Consider the following 19140-nt stretch of genomic DNA (forward strand, 5'->3'; position numbering starts at 1 on the left):
CAGAACCATGGTTAAAATAGCCTGTGTATAGAAGGGGATGGTTTTAAGATAAAATCTTCAAAGAGACTCCCTCTGCATTACATAATTGAAATATTTTCACAAAACCATCTACTACCTTAAATTGTGTATTAAGGAAAACCATTTAGTATCTTTATGTTGTCTCTTAAGTATTTCAATATTGTCATCTTCCTTTCGGTTTACCACTATATGTTTTATTCCCAGGTTGTCAAGAAGCTGCTGCTTAAAAAAAAAAAAAAAAAAAAGAACATCTTGAGCTTTTTACTGTTCTCTTTATTTCCAGAGTAATGTCATCCTCTTGTTAGACACCACTAGCCGAGCCCTTCGACGTCTCATCCTCCCTTCCGAAGAGGTTACACCTAAGAAATCTTCCTGGTGGAACAAGGAGGAAGCTGTAAGGAATACCCAACTTGTCCAGCAAGTTGCCAAGGACTTCTGTAGTTTTCTACCTTAAAGATGCATGCATGCCCATTCTTCTCAGGGCCTTTTATTTACAGCACAAGAGAATTCTCTTGTTGTGCGCTTGTAGATTTTAACGCAATATGAAAAGACACTGATACACATATAACTAACACCAATAGCTTTTTTTTGTATACATCATACTCACATGAAGACTTGTCAGGACTGAGCTATAATAATGATAGAGCTTCGTGGGCTTCTTGAGGGTGATATTCATGACAAATTCCTAATCATGCAGTCACTGAACTGTTTTTGAGTTAATATGTTTATGTTTTGGATTTATATGATAAACTGACAAGTATGACACTCGAGTGCACCTACTAGATGAATAAACATTTGAATTTATTAACTAAATTAAACTAGTAAATAAGTTTCAGGCCAACCCAAGAGAATTTATTCTGCCATTCAGAGAAAGGTAATGGATATAAAATACGACTTACCTTCTGCCCTGCAATACATAAGTCTTAAAAGACCATGGAAAAAAAAAAGAGAGAGATGTTTTAAATGCCGTAAATACATCCAAATCTACAAAAAGCAGTATTTCCTTTATGTCTATATTATCGTATAAATTCCACAGTTACTCGCCAGATAGCATATTTATCTCTAACCAGTATTTGGCATTATTTTTTAAACTTTTATCCTAAAAGATGTTTTAGCACATAGTTCACAATAAATTTTGAATTATATTTAAATCCACATCACCGTAAGAGCCTTGGAGTAAATAAAGAGGCGGCTTCTCACAGGATTACATGTTTTACATGTTGGAGAACTTTATTTAAGGGAAAGCAACTAAGGAGACATGACTGCATCTCACACATTTAATGTGAATATTTTGTTTGGTTTTGTCTTTAGGAAACTTATAAAATGTGTAAAGAATTTTCGCACAAAAACTGGCTAGTATTCTACAAAGAAAATGGGTGAGTGCTTTGCTATAGAAGATTTAAACTGGGATCCTTAGTTTGCCCATTCTGTTTCCTCATTTAATTATACTTGCTTATTATAAAACCAATATAACCACATTACAAATATGCTATTGTAAAAGCAACTCATCCCACATTGCGAGAACATTTAAATCCAGACCTAAGAAAAGACAGTGCTCTTAATTTCAAAGTACCACCACTGCCAGCTTGGTGGTTATCAGCATCCATTATTTCTTCTTATGCATACCCCTACAGAGTTTAGAGTTTTATAGATCTGTTTTCTCAATTAACATTTCTCTTTATTATTATTTAGTCTTGAAAACATTCTCTTTAGGGTTGCATGAAGTATCATGAAATGACTGTGCCATCGTTACTCAATTGTTACCCTCATCATTTCCTTTCAGATAGTTTTCTTCTCCTCTTTCAGGAACAGCCTGACTGTGCTGGATGTTCTCGAAGGGCGAACACACACCATCTCACTTCCCATCGACCTCAAGACAGTCTTCCTTGTAGCCGAGGACAAGTGGCTTCTGGTGGAGAGTAGGACACACCAGTGGGTGGATTTACGTAGCGTCTCATAGAGCATTTACCCAGCATCCTTACTGTTCTGTCTTCCAGTCTGTCTTTTCACAGTTTCTGAATTTGGCATCTCTATAGGTGAAAGAAAAAGGGGAGGGAAAAAATGAAAACCAATTAAATATCACTTCACGGAGTAATCATGAAAGTGTTTCAGAGAATGACATTGAAATGAACAGTAGAAACATAATGACTTTTATGTCTGATCCATATTTCTTTGGATTTTTCCTATTAGTACATTGAGAATCCACTGTATTCTTACCAAACCAGAGATGCTTCAAAATAGATTTTTATTTTATCCTCTCTTCAGAGGATCATAGTCTCTGCCCTAGAGCTGTTGCCTTTTTGGAACTTCACAGAATTCACCCCTTAGAAGTTTCTTCTTCATTCTATCTTGATTGCTCTTAGTTATGTTCGTGTTTGTGTTGCCTGCCACCATTGGACTATATACACTTCTTGATGAAAGGGCCATTATATGCACTTGACATAAATAGGGTGCACAGTAAATTTTAAGTCCCCCTCCCTCACACATTACCTCTACTGGCTAAATACAGACTCTTCCCCTCGGGTCACAAGCAGAAGTAGCCTGCTGCAAAAGATTTCTGCCTATTTATACATCCCTATTTTAGAAATCTTAAAAATAAGTAGATCAAGGGGATTACAGTGGTTACAATGGTTAGGGCTTCTGTCCCTCAGCTGGTCAGAAATCAGAGACCAGGCTCCCACTTGACTGACTGACTGATGAAACAGTCATATCAATAGCGGGTCCCATGATACAGGGGTGGGGGTAGTTTCTCATTAGAATTGCTTTATTTATTTATTTATTTTATTATTATTATTATTATTATTATTATTATTATTTTTGCAGCCCTTCCTCTTACAGGAAGTGTTAGATTTTGGTTCATATTTATTAGTGCATTGTTATTATGCGCTGCTCCTTATACACAGTGTTGAGAAGTTATTTGTTAATTCATGAGGTAACTCAGAAACTACAAATTTTACTCTGAATATAAAAAAGAAGCCTTGGGGGAAAGGGGTAGAATTCTGATTTTTCATAGCCTGGACTCACAATTATTAAAAAAGAAGAACTTTTTTCACTTAGATGTTTTGTTTGTTTGCAGGAAATATCTTTTAACTAAGCCTGCACGCATCGAATCTGAGGACAGCGGGGTTTGCCAGTTGTACGCATTGAAAGAGGAGCTGCCTAGCACAGGATTTGGAGTCATACAAGGTAAATCCCATGTTCTTTGTGTTTATGGCCGTATGGGTACGTGCTTACAGTCCCCTAGAATCCTTTTAGAGCAGTAACATCAACATATGTTAAGTTCATACTAAAAGGGAAAGCTTAGTAACTACTTAGAAATAGTAAATGAGAATCTACTCTTTTTTTAAGTTCTGTCATTGATGTTTCTAACTGAGAAATCAGAATTTTTATATACATTCAGGTGCCAAGTCTAATAGTCTTTTAGGGTAGCATCTTTTCTTTTTTTACACAGACCATCAGATGTCTACTTAATTCATCACAGTTTTGGGGGGTGAATAGTACTTATGGAAAAAAATCTAAAACATACCATTACCAGCACTGGTTGGGGCAGTTTCACATCATTTCTGCAGGGTGCTATTAGTGATAATACGCATCGCTAATAAATTTTTTTAATGTTTATTTTATTTATTTATTTATTTTTTAATATATGAAATTTATTGTCAAATTGGTTTCCATACAACACCCAGTGCTCACCCCAAAAGATGCCCTCTTCAATACCATCACCTACCCTACCCTCCCTCCCACCCCCCATCAACCGTCAGTTTGTTCTCAGTTTTTAAGAGTCTCTTAAGCGCTAATAAAATTTTGAATTCAGTAAATACTTGCATTCACTTAGAGAAGATGCCTTGACTGTAAAAACGGAGTTTTCTCAAACAAAAGGCCGTGAATATAATTAAACTGTTTTCTCTTTTTTAACTTGTGCTTTTCTATTTGAGTTGGCAAGAATGAAATCTTGCAAAAATTAATTCCTGGAGCATTGTAGGGGCATATGGTATCTAATGTTTCTCTGCCACTGCAGAAACAGATTTCAGCATACCTCATAAAATTTCAAGTGATCAACTATCATCTGAAAATCTAAGTTCAGCAGTGGGACAAAAGATTGCCTCTCCTAACCGAATTCTCTCAGATGAGACTAGTTATGCTACGGTTGTTGTTGGTTTCCCAGATCTCATGGTAAGCACCAATATTTTCAGTTATTCAATAGATGTTTTTTTTCTACTTGGTTTAGCCTCTAATCTATAAGGCTAGTTGAGGAGTGATTAAAAATGTAATGATATTCTGGTAAACATTTTAGATCAAGACTATATTCCAAATCAGTCATTAAAAAATGTATTCTACATAAAGAGTTTCATTGCTTTTTTAAAATTACCATTTATAGGGTAATGTAATTATATTGGTTCGTAAGGGAAAGCCCGTATTCTCCGTACATGGGAGTTCATGTGATACAGTTAACTGCTTAACCTACTGATGGTAATTTTATATCATATTGTCTTGTTGTGTGCTCGTGTAATCTGTCAAGAGGAACATTGGAAACTTAACAAAATAACATGTCTTCCGGAATTTTTTAAAGTTAAATTTGTTGGGGTCTCATTACTGTCAATTAAATTTTTCAACACTCACGAACATCTGTTCACCTTCCGCTGAGTTTTGCTCTGACTTATTGTGTCTTTGCAGCATCCAGATTATGGCGATAGTCTCAACTTAAATCTGCCTTAGATGGTCCCTCCTACCATTATGTACTGTTATCTGTAAAGAAGGGACTATTTGTAATTGACTTCAGGTGAAGCTAGGTCCCATCTTCCTCTGATGGAAATGTGGGAAAATGAAATATAAAGGTGATTTAAGTCCATGTTGCCATCTAATAACCTTAGAGGTAGCTCCATGTGTTTTGATTAAACATTTAATTTTCATAATTTCCTTTGTAGCTTTTGTTTTTAAATAGAATCATTTAAAGATAAAAACATGGGCTCTGCACGATGGTACACCAATCTCACATAAGCTCAACTTTTTAATGTAATTAATGAATGTTGAGTACTTCAGGGTACAAGGCATTTGAAATCCAAAACCCAGTGGATAATATCTGGCTTAGGATTTTGCCATATGTCTTCCTAATTATCAAGGAGAAAGCATTTGCTATGGTATTATGTAACTGAAAATGAAACATGTTGGAATATAATATATACTGCAGCCTTGACTGAATGAGAGTTGTGTTTAGTATGCTTTCTTAATGAGTGCTGTCATCAATAGAGAAAATACTAGAGCTATTTTTCTGAAGGTGGAATCATTTAAAATACTGATCTTCCAATTGAAGAAACTAGTATAGAAATGTAATGTCACTATAAAGATTTAGAAAAAGTATTTTACACTGAGTATAAGACACCATTTGTATTAACCTTATAGGAATCCTTTATAGCCTGTAGGACTAGTAACCTTGTTAAATTAAAAGCTCTAGTCTCTCCCCGGTATCTCACCTCTGCATCAGTGCAGTTAGGCATCAGCAAATTAATGAGAGGAGAGAGGAGGCCCCTGCTCTTCGGCACCCGCAGGAACTTACTCCAGCTCCGGACACACCGTAAACACTTTCATCTAATGGAAGATAAGTTGTGAAATCGGATTTCTGAACCACAAGACACTTGTGTAAAAACGGCATTCCATGCCAGGCCTGAAATGTTCCAAAGCTCAGTTCGTTTTAGGAGGTTCCGGAAGATGGCGGCGTAGGAGGACGCGGGACTCACAGCGCGTCCTGCCGATCACTTAGATTCCACCTACACCTGCCTAAAGAACCCAGAAAACCGCCAGAGGATTAGCAGAAGGGAGTCTCCGGAGTCAAGCGCAGACCAGAGGCCCACGGAAGAGGGTAGGAAGGGCGGCGAGGCGGTGCGCGCTCCACGGACTGGCGGGAGGGAGCCGGGGCGGAGGGGCGGCTCACCGGCCAAGCAGAGCCCCCGAGTCTGGCTGGCAAAAGCCGAGGGGCCGGACGGACTGTGTTCCGAAAGCAAGCGCGACTTAGCGTCTGGGAGGTCATAAGTTAACAGCTCTGCTCGGAAAGCGGGAAGGCTGGAGGACAAAGGGAGGGAGAGCTGCTGAGCCCCCGGATGGCAGAGCTCAGCTTGGCGGGGAACAAAGGCTCCAGCGCCATCTCCCCCGCCCATCCCCCAGCCAAAATCCCAAAGGGAACCAGTTCCTGCCAGGGAACTTGCTCGCTGCGCGCAAACACCCAACTCTGTGCTTCTGCGGAGCCAAACCTCCGGCAGCGGATCTGACTCCCTCCCGCTGCCACAGGGCTCCTCCTGAAGTGGATCACCTAAGGAGAAGCGAGCTAAGCCTGCCCCTCCAGCCCCCGTGCACCTTGCCTACCCACCCCAGCTAATACGCCAGATCCCCAGCAACACAAGCCTGGCAGTGTGCAAGTAGCCCAGACGGGACACGCCACCCCACAGTGAATCCCGCCCCTAGGAGAGGGGAAGAGAAGGCACACACCAGTCTGACTGTGACCCCAGCGGTGGGCTGGGGGCAGACATTGGGTCGGACTGCGGCCCCGCCCACTAACTCCAGTTATACACCACAGCACAGGGGAAGTGCCCTGCAGGTCCTCACCACGCCAGGGACTCTCCAAAATGACCAAACGGAAGAATTCCCCTCAGAAGAATCTCCAGGAAATAACAACAGCTAATGAACTGATCAAAAAGGATTTAAATAATATAACAGAAAGTGAATTTAGAATAATAGTCATAAAATTAATCGCTGGGCTTGAAAACAGTATACAGGACAGCAGAGAATCTCTTGCCACAAAGATCGAGGGACTAAGGAACAGTCACGAGGAGCTGAAAAACGCTTTAAACGAAATGCAAAACAAAATGGAAACCACGATGGCTCGGCTTGAAGAGGCAGAGGAGAGAATAGGTGAACTAGAAGATAAAGTTATGGAGAAAGAGGAAGCTGAAAGAAAGAGAGATAAAAAAATCCAGGAGTATGAGGGGAAAATTAGAGAACTAAGTGATACACTAAAAAGAAATAATATACGCATAATTGGTATCCCAGAGGAGGAAGAGAGAGGGAAAGGTGCTGAAGGGGTACTTGAACAAATTATAGCTGAGAACTTCCCTGAACTGGGGAAGGAAAAAGGCTTTGAAATCCAAGAGGCACAGAGAACTCCCTTCAGACGTAACTTGAATCGATCTTCTGCACGACATATCATAGTGAAACTGGCAAAATACAAGGATAAAGAGAAAATTCTGAAAGCAGCAAGGGATAAACGTGCCCTCACATATAAAGGGAGACCTATAAGACTCGTGACTGATCTCTCCTTTGAAACTTGGCAGGCCAGAAAGGCTTGGCACGATATCTACAGTGTGCTAAACAGAAAAAATATGCAGCCGAGAATCCTTTATCCAGCAAGTCTGTCATTTAGAATAGAAGGAGAGATAAAGGTCTTCCCAAACAAACAAAAACTGAAGGAATTTGTCACCACGAAACCAGCCCTACAAGAGATCCTAAGGGGAATCCTGTGAGACAAAGTACCAGAGACATCACTACAAGCATAAAACATACAGACATCACAATGACTCTAAACCCATATCTTTCTATAATAACACTGAATGTAAATGGATTAAATGCACCAACTAAAAGACATAGGGTATCAGAATGGATAAAAAAACAAGACCCATCTATTTGCTGTCTACAAGAGACTCATTTTAGATCTGAGGACACCTTTAGATTGAGAGTGAGGGGATGGAGAACTATTTATCATGCTCCTGGAAGCCAAAAGAAAGCTGGAGTAGCCATACTTATATCAGACAAACTAGACTTTAAATTAAAGGCTGTAACAAGAGATGAAGAAGGGCATTATATAATAATCACAGGGTCTATCCACCAGGAAGAGCTAACTATTATAAATGTCTATGCGCCAAATACCCGAGCCCCCAGATATATAAAACAATTACTCATAAACATAAGCAACCTTATTGATAAGAATGTGGTCATTGCAGGGGACTTTAACACCCCACTTACAGAAATGGATAGATCATCTAGACACACAGTCAATAAAGAAACAAGGGCCCTGAATGATACATTGGATCAGATGGACTTGACAGATATATTTAGAACTCTGCATCCCAAAGCAACAGAATATACTTTCTTCTCGAGTGCACATGGAACATTCTCCAAGATAGATCATATACTGGGTCACAAAACAGCCCTTCATAAGTTTACAAGAATTGAAATTATACCATGCATACTTTCAGACCACAGTGCTATGAAGCTTGAAATCAACCACAGGAAAAAGTCTGGAAAACCTCCAAAAGCATGGAGGTTAAAGAACACCCTACTAACGAATGAGTGGGTCAACCAGGCAATTAGAGAAGAAATTAAAATATATATGGAAACAAACGAAAATGAAAATACAACAATCCAAACGCTTTGGGATGCAGCGAAGGCAGTCCTGAGAGGAAAATACATTGCAATCCAGGCCTATCTCAAGAAACAAGAAAAATCCCAAATACAAAATCTAACAGCACACCTAAAGGAAATAGAAGCAGAACAGCAAAGGCAGCCTAAACCCAGCAGAAGAAGAGAAATAATAAAGATCAGAGCAGAAATAAACAATATAGAATCTAAAAAAACTGTAGAGCAGATCAACGAAACCAAGAGTTGGTTTTTTTGAAAAGCTCTATCCCCACTTCTCCCTCTCCTCTCTCTCTCTGCCCCTCCCCCCACTCAGGTCCTCTCTCTCCGTCTCTCGAAATAAATAAATAAACATTAAAAAAAGCTCTATCTCCCCCTACTTAATATGGCACACAACATACAGGAGGTGTTCAGTGAATATTTGTTAAATGAAAGACTAGGGTCAGTTAAGGAGCCTTTCAACATTTTATGGTAACAATCATACCTTTTAGGACCTAACACAAAAGTCAGGCATTGCACTATTCTAAAACCTTTCATGCGTGATAATTAATTTTTAAAATAATTTTACAAGGTTTTATAGATGAAGAAACAAACAGAGAAGATATATCTCCTGGGCCACACAAATTATGAGTGAGGGAGCTGGGATTTGAGGTCAAGTGTGACTGACCCTCAAATCTGTATCCTTTCTCTTGTATCACAGTGCCTTCCTGCTTTTATGTGAATTTCTTTTAATCCTTCATAAGCTATCAATAAGGGGGTATGTCACCTCTCATTAACTTTTTATAGCATTATCAGAGGTACCTAAATTATTATAAGCTTATTATCACTTTCCTAACTTAATGCCACATAGCCACAAAAACCTATAGCAAACATCATCCTCAATAGTGAAACACTAAAAGCATTCCTTTTCACATCAAGAATAACACCAGGATACCCATGATCGCCACTTCTATTAAACATTGTACTGAGAATCTTAGACATAATCCATAACAAAATTTTTGATCAATTGAATTTCATCAAAATTTAAAGTTTTAGCTCTGTGAAAGACACTGTTAAGAGAATGAAAAGATAAGGCTGGGAAAAACTATTGGCAAATCACATTTCCAACAAAGGACTTGTATCTAGAACATATAAAGATTTCTTAAAACTCAAGAGCAAGTTGGAGCACCTGGTGGCTCAGTCGGTTAAGTGTCTGACTTCAGTTCAGGTCATGATCAGTTCAGTTCATGAGTTCAAGCCCCGCATTGGGCTCTGTGCTGATACTCAGAGGCTGCAGACTGCTTCAGATTCTATGTCTCCCTCTCTCTCTGACCCTTTCCCGCTCGTTCTCTCTCTCTCTCTCTCTCTCTCTCTCTCTCTCTCTCTCTCTCTCTCAAAACAAAACACCTCTAGAGCAAGAAAACAAATATTCCAATATAGAAAACAGGCAAATAGTGGCCCAGTGTGAGGTATCAGAGGTTAGAGACTGAGCAGGTGAGGACATCCGTGATGGGGGAGGGTGTCGTCACTCGTGATGGGAATTCACTCCAGGCAGGATGCAGACGGTGCCCATGAAGATGTAGAAGTAACATGGTGTAGGTGCCCAAGTAAAGCAAGGAGGGCATCCTTTCATGAGCGTAGCCCAGTGTGGACTGTCAGGACCAAGGAGAGTAAGGAGGGCATTTTCCCAGGAGGGAAGGTTAGTAATGGGATGGGATATGACTCACATACAGTAGAAGTGAGCAAGAAAGTAAATATATTAAAGATAATGAAATCTAGTTTCTCACTAGAAGGGGGTTACAGATAAAGAAAGGAAAAAAACTAAAATGAATCTCATAGTTGTTGAATTGGAATTGGATTTATTTGTGTGAACTTACAGTTTTCAATATATTTAGATAGATATAGAAATAACTTTGGAGGTAAATGTGAAAAAAAAAAAAAAGGGCAAAAGACTTAAACAGAGACTTTACCTAAGAGGATACAGAGATTAAGTACATGAAAAGATGTTCACCATCATTAGTCATTTAGGAAATGCAAATTAAAGTCATGATGTGAGGGACACCTTAACTGACGCAGTCAGTTAAGCATCCGACTTTGACTCAGGTCATGATCTCACGGTTCATGAGTTCAAGCCCTGCATTGAGCTCTGTGCTGACAGCTCAGAGCCTGGAGCCTGCTTCAGATTCTGTGTCTTCCCCTCTCTCTGCCTCTCCCCCACTCACACTCTGTCTCTCTCGCCTTCAAAAATAAATATGAATTTTTTATTGACAATAAATTATAATAAAAAAATTAAAAATAAAAAAAAATTTTAGATCATGATGAGATACTATACACGCCTTTGGAATGGCTAAAATAAAAAAAAATACTGACAGTAACAAGTGCTGACAAGGATACAGAGCAAATGCAACTTTCATACATTTTTATGGAAAAGCAAGGACAAGTAATAATCAAGACGTTGCTGAAGAACCTACTAAATGTCAAGGTTTATTATAAAGCTTCAGTAACTAAGTGTGGTATTGGCGTGGGGGAAGAAAAATAAATAAGAGAGCAGAATGAAGTACCCAGCAACAGATGCATGCATATATAGAACTGTATTTTATGATAGCAATGTTAATCAGTGCCATTTAGTATCTGGTGGTATTTGGACAATTAGCTATCCATGTGAAAAAAGGATGAGTATGAATCCCTGCCTCATGCCATTCACAAAAATAAATCCCTAATGGGTTAAGGATTTAAATGTGAAAGACAAACTTTAAAATGTTTAGAGAATACATAGGAGAATGTCTATGATCTTGGAGTAGGAAAGGACAAATACATATTTGGTAAAAATTTGAAGTCAAGCAAGAGGGAAAAAATAACACAAAATTCCAGAAGAGTTATAAACATCTAGGGCAGACAGGAGATATGAATGGGATACAGCATTCAGGGACCTCAGAATGTTGGTAATGTCCTGTTCCTTATGCTAGAGAATGAATGAACCGGATATTTGTTTCATTTATTTCAAGGTAAAAAAAAAAAAAAAAAAAAAAAAAAAAAAAATATATATATATATATATATATATATATATATGTTTTATATTTCACATTTGCCTAAAAATTATAATTATTGGTGAAGCAGCTATTTTCTACACCAGAAGGTCAAGAAATAATTTGGTTTTCTTATACTTGTGAAATACAAGTTTACCACCGGTATCTGCTTAAAGGGCTGCATTGTAGCAGGTGTGGTGAATATAGTTTATAGTACCATAGCCCCTTGAACAATAAGAGGGGATTTAGGGTGCTGACCCCCTTCACACAATCACAACTCCACAAATATAACATCTGACTCCCCAAAACATAACTACTAATAGCCTACAGTTGACTGGAAGCCTTACTGATAACATAAATGATCAACACATATTTTGTATGTTATATACATTACATATGTGCAATAAAGTGAGTTAGAAAAAAGAAAATGTCATTAACAAAATCATAAGGAAGAGAAAATACACTTATTGCAATTAAAGAAAGAGAATCATAAGGAAGAGAAAATACACTTACTGTAATAAAAATCCACATGTAAGTGGACCTTCACAGTTCAAACCTGTGTTGTTCAAGGGTCAACTATATTTCGGTACTTTAATCTTTTTTTTTTTCTTTCAGTCACCCAGTGAAGTCTATTCTTGGAAAAGGCCATCATCTCTTCATAAACCAAATGTCACTGACACAACATTCTATGGAGGAAAGAAAACAAGTGAAAGTCCAAAGCAGAGCAATTGTGTGACTCTTTTAGATACTAATCAGATAGTCAGGATTTTGCCCCCAGGAGAAGTCCCTCTAAAAGATATCTACCCAAAAGGTAAGAAACTTACCAATTCCTAATTTGCCAAAGTAGTAAACCTAGTTTTCTTTTGGTAGGGATATTTAACTTATCATTGTCATTCTGTATTTATAAATGTGGATAAGTCTACCAGGATCTAGCAGCTTAAAAAGTCCGAGGTGTGGGCTCATAAAGCTTTCAGTCAGTTTCTCGCAGTCTCTGATTGAAGCCACTGCTGTTAGAACTCTTTTTCCTTTGCTTTATAATCTGAACAATAACTTAACTTAGAAGATGTTTTCAAAGGGACTTTTAAAAATTCTTAGACTACTAGGCATAGAAAATGGGGCCCGACTTATGATGAAAGACCAGGGACTCATGCAGACTGATTCACTTAGTAGTTCTCTCAAAGTCGTCTTATATTTATTACCGCAAGATATATGCCAGGTCCTGTGCCACTTTTCCTCATATACATTTATTTAATCTTCAAATCCCCATTCTATCATCAGTGTACTCTCTAGCTTATATGCAGGGAAGCTGACAAAGGAAGGCAAGATGGCGTGCCAAGGGCCACACCACTGGTGGCTGGTAGAGCCCAGATCTGCACTAAGGTCTTCCTGTCCCAAGTCTAGAGCTACTTTTGCTGGACCACACAGTCTTTCATCATAATGGATAATTATGAAAATGTTTGATCATTGAGCCACAGATTATTATTTGCATCGTAGTGGTAGTAATATGTTGTCCTGTGTTTACATTCATTATATCACCGTGAACTTAAGAACTATAATGCTACATGTATTATAATCTATTACTGGGTTTGGAAGTCCTGGTTATATGATAATATTTAGAATTCACTTCTTCCAAATAAATCACCATTTCCTCAAAATGTTTTTTACGGTAGAAGAGGCAGGTGAAGAAAGTGACAGTCTCAGTACAGTGCCATGGTAGGAATACTCACAAGGTGATCTATGAAAGGGGAGGCTTACAGTCCAGACTGGTGATGATGAGCTGACCCTTGAAAGGATAAATGGGATTGAATCAAATGAAGGAATTGTTTCAGGAACAGGGAATCCTATGTGAAAGGTACAGAGCCATGAAGGCATCCCAGGAAATACAAGAAATTCTATACCAGAATTTAGTGTTATCTCCAACTACCCAGAAACCTGGGAGTCAGCCTTGATACTTCTTCTTCATCTTCCTCTCTATCTAATCCAATCACAAATCATCATGTCCTTTTAATACAGCCTGACTACTGTATTTTGTATCTACCCACTTGACTAGAGTTCTATTACCAACATCCAAATCACTGCCATCTTGCACCAGAATATTGCAACAGCCTCTTGAGAGTTTCCTCTTCCAACTCTTTCCGCATCCTACCCATTGTCCACACATCAGACAGAGTGATATTTTTAAAGTATGCATTTGTTCTTATTAAGTTTCAGATTATACAGAGTAACATTCACCCTTTTTTGTATATAGTTCTGTGAGTTTGACAAACACATACGGTTGTGTAACCATCACCTTAACTGAACAGAGGACAGTTCCATCTTTCCAGAACTGCCCCCCCCCCAGTGCTTCTTTGTGGTCAGCCTGTCTACCTACTCCCTAACCCCTGACTGATCTGTTTCTGTCCTTATGGATTTGCCTTTTCCAGAATGTCATATAAATGGAATCATATAGTATATGGTCTTTCAAGTCTGGCTTCTTTTACCCAATATCATGTACTTGAGAATCGTTTATATTGTTTTGTGTACCGGTAGTTCATTTTATTGCCAAATAGTAATCTGTTGTGTATATGTGCATGCTTTGTTCATGCTTTGTTGGTAGATAGTTGGATCATTTCCACTTTTTGACAATAATGAATAAGCCTACTCTGAACATTTATGCACAGATCTCTAAGTGAACATCAGTCTTTGCTTCACTTGGGTAAATATGTAGGAATGGCATTTTTACATTATATGATAAAACTGCCAACCTGTGTTCCAAAGTGGCAATCATTTCGCATTCCTACCAGCAATGAATGAGAGTTCTAGTTGTGCCTCCTCACCGGTTCTTGGTGTCGTCAGTCTTTCCGGCAGGTGTGTAGCAATAGCTCATGACGATCTTAATTTGTATTTTCCCTAGTGCCTAAAGATGTTGAGCATCTTGTCACGTGTACCTTCTTTAGTGAAAGGTCTGACTGTTTGCCCTCAGGTTATTTGGTGTTTTTGTTTGTTTGTTTGTTTTAGGAGTTTTGTGTGTTCCTTATATATTCTGGATACAAGTCCACTATCAGATATATTCTTTTCAAACATTTTCTGCCTTCTTGATGAAGGGAAAATCTTCCCTTCTTGAAATTTTATAGTTTTAGATGCTCCATTTTGAGATAATATTTTTTTAAATGGCACAAGGTGTGGATTGAGACTCATAGTTTTGTATGGAGATACTCACTGTTCCAGCATCATTTGCTGGAAAACCTGTCCTTCTCCATTGAATTGCAGCATTCAGACCTCTGCTGAAAATCAACTGACCACATATGTCTGGGTCTGTTTCTGTATTTTGTATTGTGTTCCATTGATCTCTGTATCTATCCCTTCACTAACAGCACATTCTTGGTTATTTCCTAGCTTTGTAGTTTATAATGAGTGTCAAAATCAGGTAGTATAGATCCTCTAACTGTTGGTAGGGATCAGTGGATAGAAAATTACTAAGAGGAAATCAGGGATAAGGAAACCTATGGGCTAAAATGACCTAACAGGATTCTTGCTGAAGTCAGGCCAGGGTGATCAGACCTTACCTGGGGGGAGTAGAGGATGAGGAACCTGATCACATATTGAGGCGGGGGAGAGGATTCTTGCTAAACTTACTTATTAGCAGGACTCTCACTGAAAGTGGACAAGACAGAGATGGACACAGAAGCCCAAAAGTCGGGGTCTGTTTGGGAAGAGGATCCAGAAGAGCCTGACTAGAGTTTGGTCAAAGGAGATAATCTTTGTCACCATCCATGTCAATAGCACTTTCATTTACTTTCACTGCTGCACATATTACAGTTTATTCATCTGGTCTTTGTTGATGCACAGTTAGGTTCTTTCCAATTTTTGCTGTTACAGATAGTGGGCAATGAATATTCTTATATCCCTCTCCTTGTATATATGCTGAGAGTCTGTCTATCTATCTATCTATCTATCTAAAAGTAGAATTATCAAATTGTTTCCCAGCATTGTTCCAGCAACATAAAAGGGTTCCTGATGCCCCAACCTTATCCACTCTTTCATTTTTTAATATATGAAATTTATTGTCAAATTGGTTTCCATACAACACCCAGTGCTCATCCCAAAAGGTGCCCTCCTCAATACCCATCACCCACCCTCCCCTCCCTCCCACCCCCCATCAACCCTCAGTTTGTTCTCAGTTTTTAACAGTCTCTTATGCTTTGGCTCTCTCCCACTCTAACCTCTTTTTTTTTTTTTTCCTTCCCCTCCCCCATGGGTTTCTGTTAAGTTTCTCAGGATCCACATAAGAGTGAAACCATATGGTATCTGTCTTTCTCTGTATGGCTTATTTCACTTAGCATCACACTCTCCAGTTCCATCCACGTTGCTACAAAAGGCCATATCTCATTCTTTCTCATTGCCACGTAGTATTCCATTGTGTATATAAACCACAATTTCTTTATCCATTCATCAGTTGATGGACATTTAGGCTCTTTCCATAATTTGGCTATTGTTGAGAGTGCTGCTATAAACATTGGGGTACAAGTGCCCCTATGCATCAGTACTCCTGTATCCCTTGGGTAAATTCCTAGCAGTGCTACTGCTGGGTCATAGCGTAGGTCTATTTTTAATTTTCTGAGGAACCTCCACACTGTTTTCCAGAGTGGCTGCACCAATTTGCATTCCCACCAACAGTGCAAGAGGGTTCCCGTTTCTCCACATCCTCTCCAGCATCTATAGTCTCCTGATTTGTTCATTTTGGCCACTCTGACTGGCGTGAGGTGATATCTGAGTGTGGTTTTGATTTGTATTTCCCTGATAAGGAGCGACGTTGAACATCTTTTCATGTGCCTGTTGGCCATCCGGATGTCTTCTTTAGAGAAGTGTCTATTCATGTTTTCTGCCCATTTCTTCACTGGGTTATTTGTTTTTCGGGTGTGGAGTTTGGTGAGCTCTTTATAGATTTTGGATACTAGCCCTTTGTCCGATGTGTCATTTGCAAATATCTTTTCCCATTCCGTTGGTTGCCTTTTAGTTTTGTCGGTTGTTTCCTTTGCTGTGCAGAAGCTTTTTATCTTCATAAGATCCCAGTAATTCACTTTTGCTTTTAATTCCCTTGCCTTTGGGGATGTGTCGAGTAAGAGATTGCTACGGCTGAGGTCAGAGAGGTCTTTTCCTGCTTTCTCCTCTAAGGTTTTGATGGTTTCCTGTCTCACATTCAGGTCCTTTACCCATTTTGAGTTTATTTTTGTGAATGGTGTGAGAAAGTGGTCTAGTTTCAACCTTCTGCATGTTGCTATCCAGTTCTCCCAGCACCATTTGTTAAAGAGACTGTCTTTTTTCCATTGGATGTTCTTTCCTGCTTTGTCAAAGATGAGTTGGCCATACGTTTGTGGGTCTAGTTCTGGGGTTTCTATTCTATTCCATTGGTCTATGTGTCTGTTTTTGTGCCAATACCATGCTGTCTTGATGATGACAGCTTTGTAGTAGAGGCTAAAGTCTGGGATTGTGATGCCTCCTGCTTTGGTCTTCTTCTTCAAAATTACTTTGGCTATTCGGGGCCTTTTGTGGTTCCATGTGAATTTTAGGATTGCTTGTTCTAGTTTCGAGAAGAATGCTGGTGCAATTTTGATTGGGATTGCATTGAATGTGTAGATAGCTTTGGGTAGTATTGACATTTTGACAATATTTATTCTTCCAATCCGTGAGCAGAGAATGTCTTTCCATTTCTTTAAATCTTCTTCAATTACCTTCATAAGCTTTCTATAGTTTTCAGCATACAGATCTTTTACATCTTTGGTTAGATTTATTCCTAGGTAATTTATGTTTCTTGGTGCCAACCGTATCCACTCTTGTAGGCATCTGACCCCATTATTGTGGTTTCAGTTTATCTTTCCCTAATTTCTAGTAACTTGAAGAATCTTTTTACATGTTGCAATTTACTCTTCTGAGAATTGCTTGTTTATATCTTTTACCATTTTTCTCTTAGATGCCAGGAGTTTTATTTCCCCTCACTTGTTTAAGTAGAATTCCTTAAATATTCCAAACATATATAAAGTGCTTAGCATAGTGTCTAACACACAGGAGGAATTTTATAAATGTGGGCTGTTAAAACAAAAACAAAAACTAGGAGAATGACAAAAGGAGATACCAGGATGATAGTTGTGCACAGATCTAGGGATCAACCCATTCAGATGAGAACATATGAAAAAAGAATAAATATGTGACTAACAAGCATTATCATAAGGGATAAAAAGTAATGAAATTTTGTGAAATTTTAAGAAGCATATATCAAAACTATGAGATAATTATCATCCACAAGTTAGGAGAGGAGTAACTGATGTTAAAGTGTTCTAGTGCCTTACATTGTTCAGGAAGAAGGCAATGATACTAAGTTGATGTGTTGGTAAGTTAGGAATTGAGTATATAACTTCCAAAGTAGTAGTGAAAAGATTATAGCGTCAAAAATACTTTTGCTGGTTAAGAAGCAATCTTTGAGCTGATGCTGGTATAAAAAAATAGATAATTTTTTTTAAGTAAATAGAATCCAACCATCTATCTGATTAGCCAGGAACTAATGCATATCAGCCTTTTATTAAAGAAATCAATAGAAACCGTAAAGGCTACTCTCTTGGTGGCTTTTACAAAGATGGTATAGCTTTTGTTTAATGCAAACGAGGAGAGATTTACTGCTTTCTTCCAATCATTTTTCATCTAGGGAAATGTTAGCTGTTTTTGGTTTTTTTTGTTTTTTTATCACAGTTCTCGGCTCTTTAAGCACAAGATAATGACTCTGGATTGAAATTGATGCCCTGTGTTTTGAACTTTGAGTAAATTCAAAGATTTGGCATTGGCACGATTGCAGGGCACACATGACTCTTAATCTGTAAACACAGAAGTGCGTTAAACCTGGCAGTTAACAAATGTCCATCAAATTACATTGCTAGAAGGAGTGAATTTTTTAATATAATTTCATCTTCCCTCTGAATGTGTTCGTGGTTGTTTTGTCTGACAGCTTTTATACCTCCTCCTAACCTTGGCACTGTGCACATAAGCTGTCCCCACTGTTTGCGGGAACTATGCAGGAAGCACTGCAGCCGTGACTTCCCTTTAATCATTAGTGAACTCATCCTCGCGCGTAGCTTACACCTATCTTGGAAATCCACCTGGATTATAAATGTAATGGAAATTTACTGAGCCTCCGTCCTCTCTACAGCGTTGAAACATTTAAAACGGATTGACAAGGATTTGGCTAAGTTTGTAGGGAAGTCTGGCCACGATTTTCACTTCCTTAATTCAATCATGTATTCTAAGCTGATTCGTTTTCAAATCAGTAAACATCAACTCTGATCATTTTTCAAGCACTTACCATTACCACCACTACCATTACCCTTAATATTGCTTTGATGTGCTTTATAACCATGAATTGCCTTTTCTGATACATGAAAATATTTTTTAGCACCAGGAGTAAAATTCTTGCTTTCTCCTTCTTGAAATAGACACAGTCATTATTGCATTTTCTCACCCTCTTTATGCCATGGAATTAATTTGCACAGTGAAAGAAAAAAACGATGTAGGGAAAAAAAAATATTTTAAAATAAGTTGACTTACTTTGTTTTCACAGGCCATCTAAAAGCATTGATGGCCATAGCTCAGCTTCATTCTGCTATGTATGAAAAAAGTTCCCATGAGTGACAAGCCAAAAATATAAGTCTGTTAACTAGACAGCTCTAGGCATCCCAACCTCTTCAG

At 38.5% G+C, this 19140-nt stretch overlaps 1 protein-coding gene across 2 annotated transcripts in view; it reads left to right on the forward strand.

The window, feature by feature from the left end:
- The window catches only part of VWA8 (von Willebrand factor A domain containing 8), a 366248-nt gene that overhangs the window by 243940 nt on the left and 103168 nt on the right, over window positions 1-19140 (forward strand). For both annotated transcript variants that reach the window (XM_042977303.1, XM_015538962.2), the window contains exons 30-35: window positions 302-412; window positions 1330-1394; window positions 1825-1950; window positions 3095-3204; window positions 4037-4191; window positions 12043-12238. In XM_042977303.1, the coding sequence (XP_042833237.1) occupies window positions 302-412; window positions 1330-1394; window positions 1825-1950; window positions 3095-3204; window positions 4037-4191; window positions 12043-12238 (763 nt within the window). The remainder of the gene's footprint in view (window positions 1-301; window positions 413-1329; window positions 1395-1824; window positions 1951-3094; window positions 3205-4036; window positions 4192-12042; window positions 12239-19140) is intronic.

Source organism: Panthera tigris, chromosome A1, assembly GCF_018350195.1.
Source record: "Panthera tigris isolate Pti1 chromosome A1, P.tigris_Pti1_mat1.1, whole genome shotgun sequence".
In the NCBI taxonomy this organism is placed as follows: domain Eukaryota; kingdom Metazoa; phylum Chordata; class Mammalia; order Carnivora; family Felidae; genus Panthera; species Panthera tigris.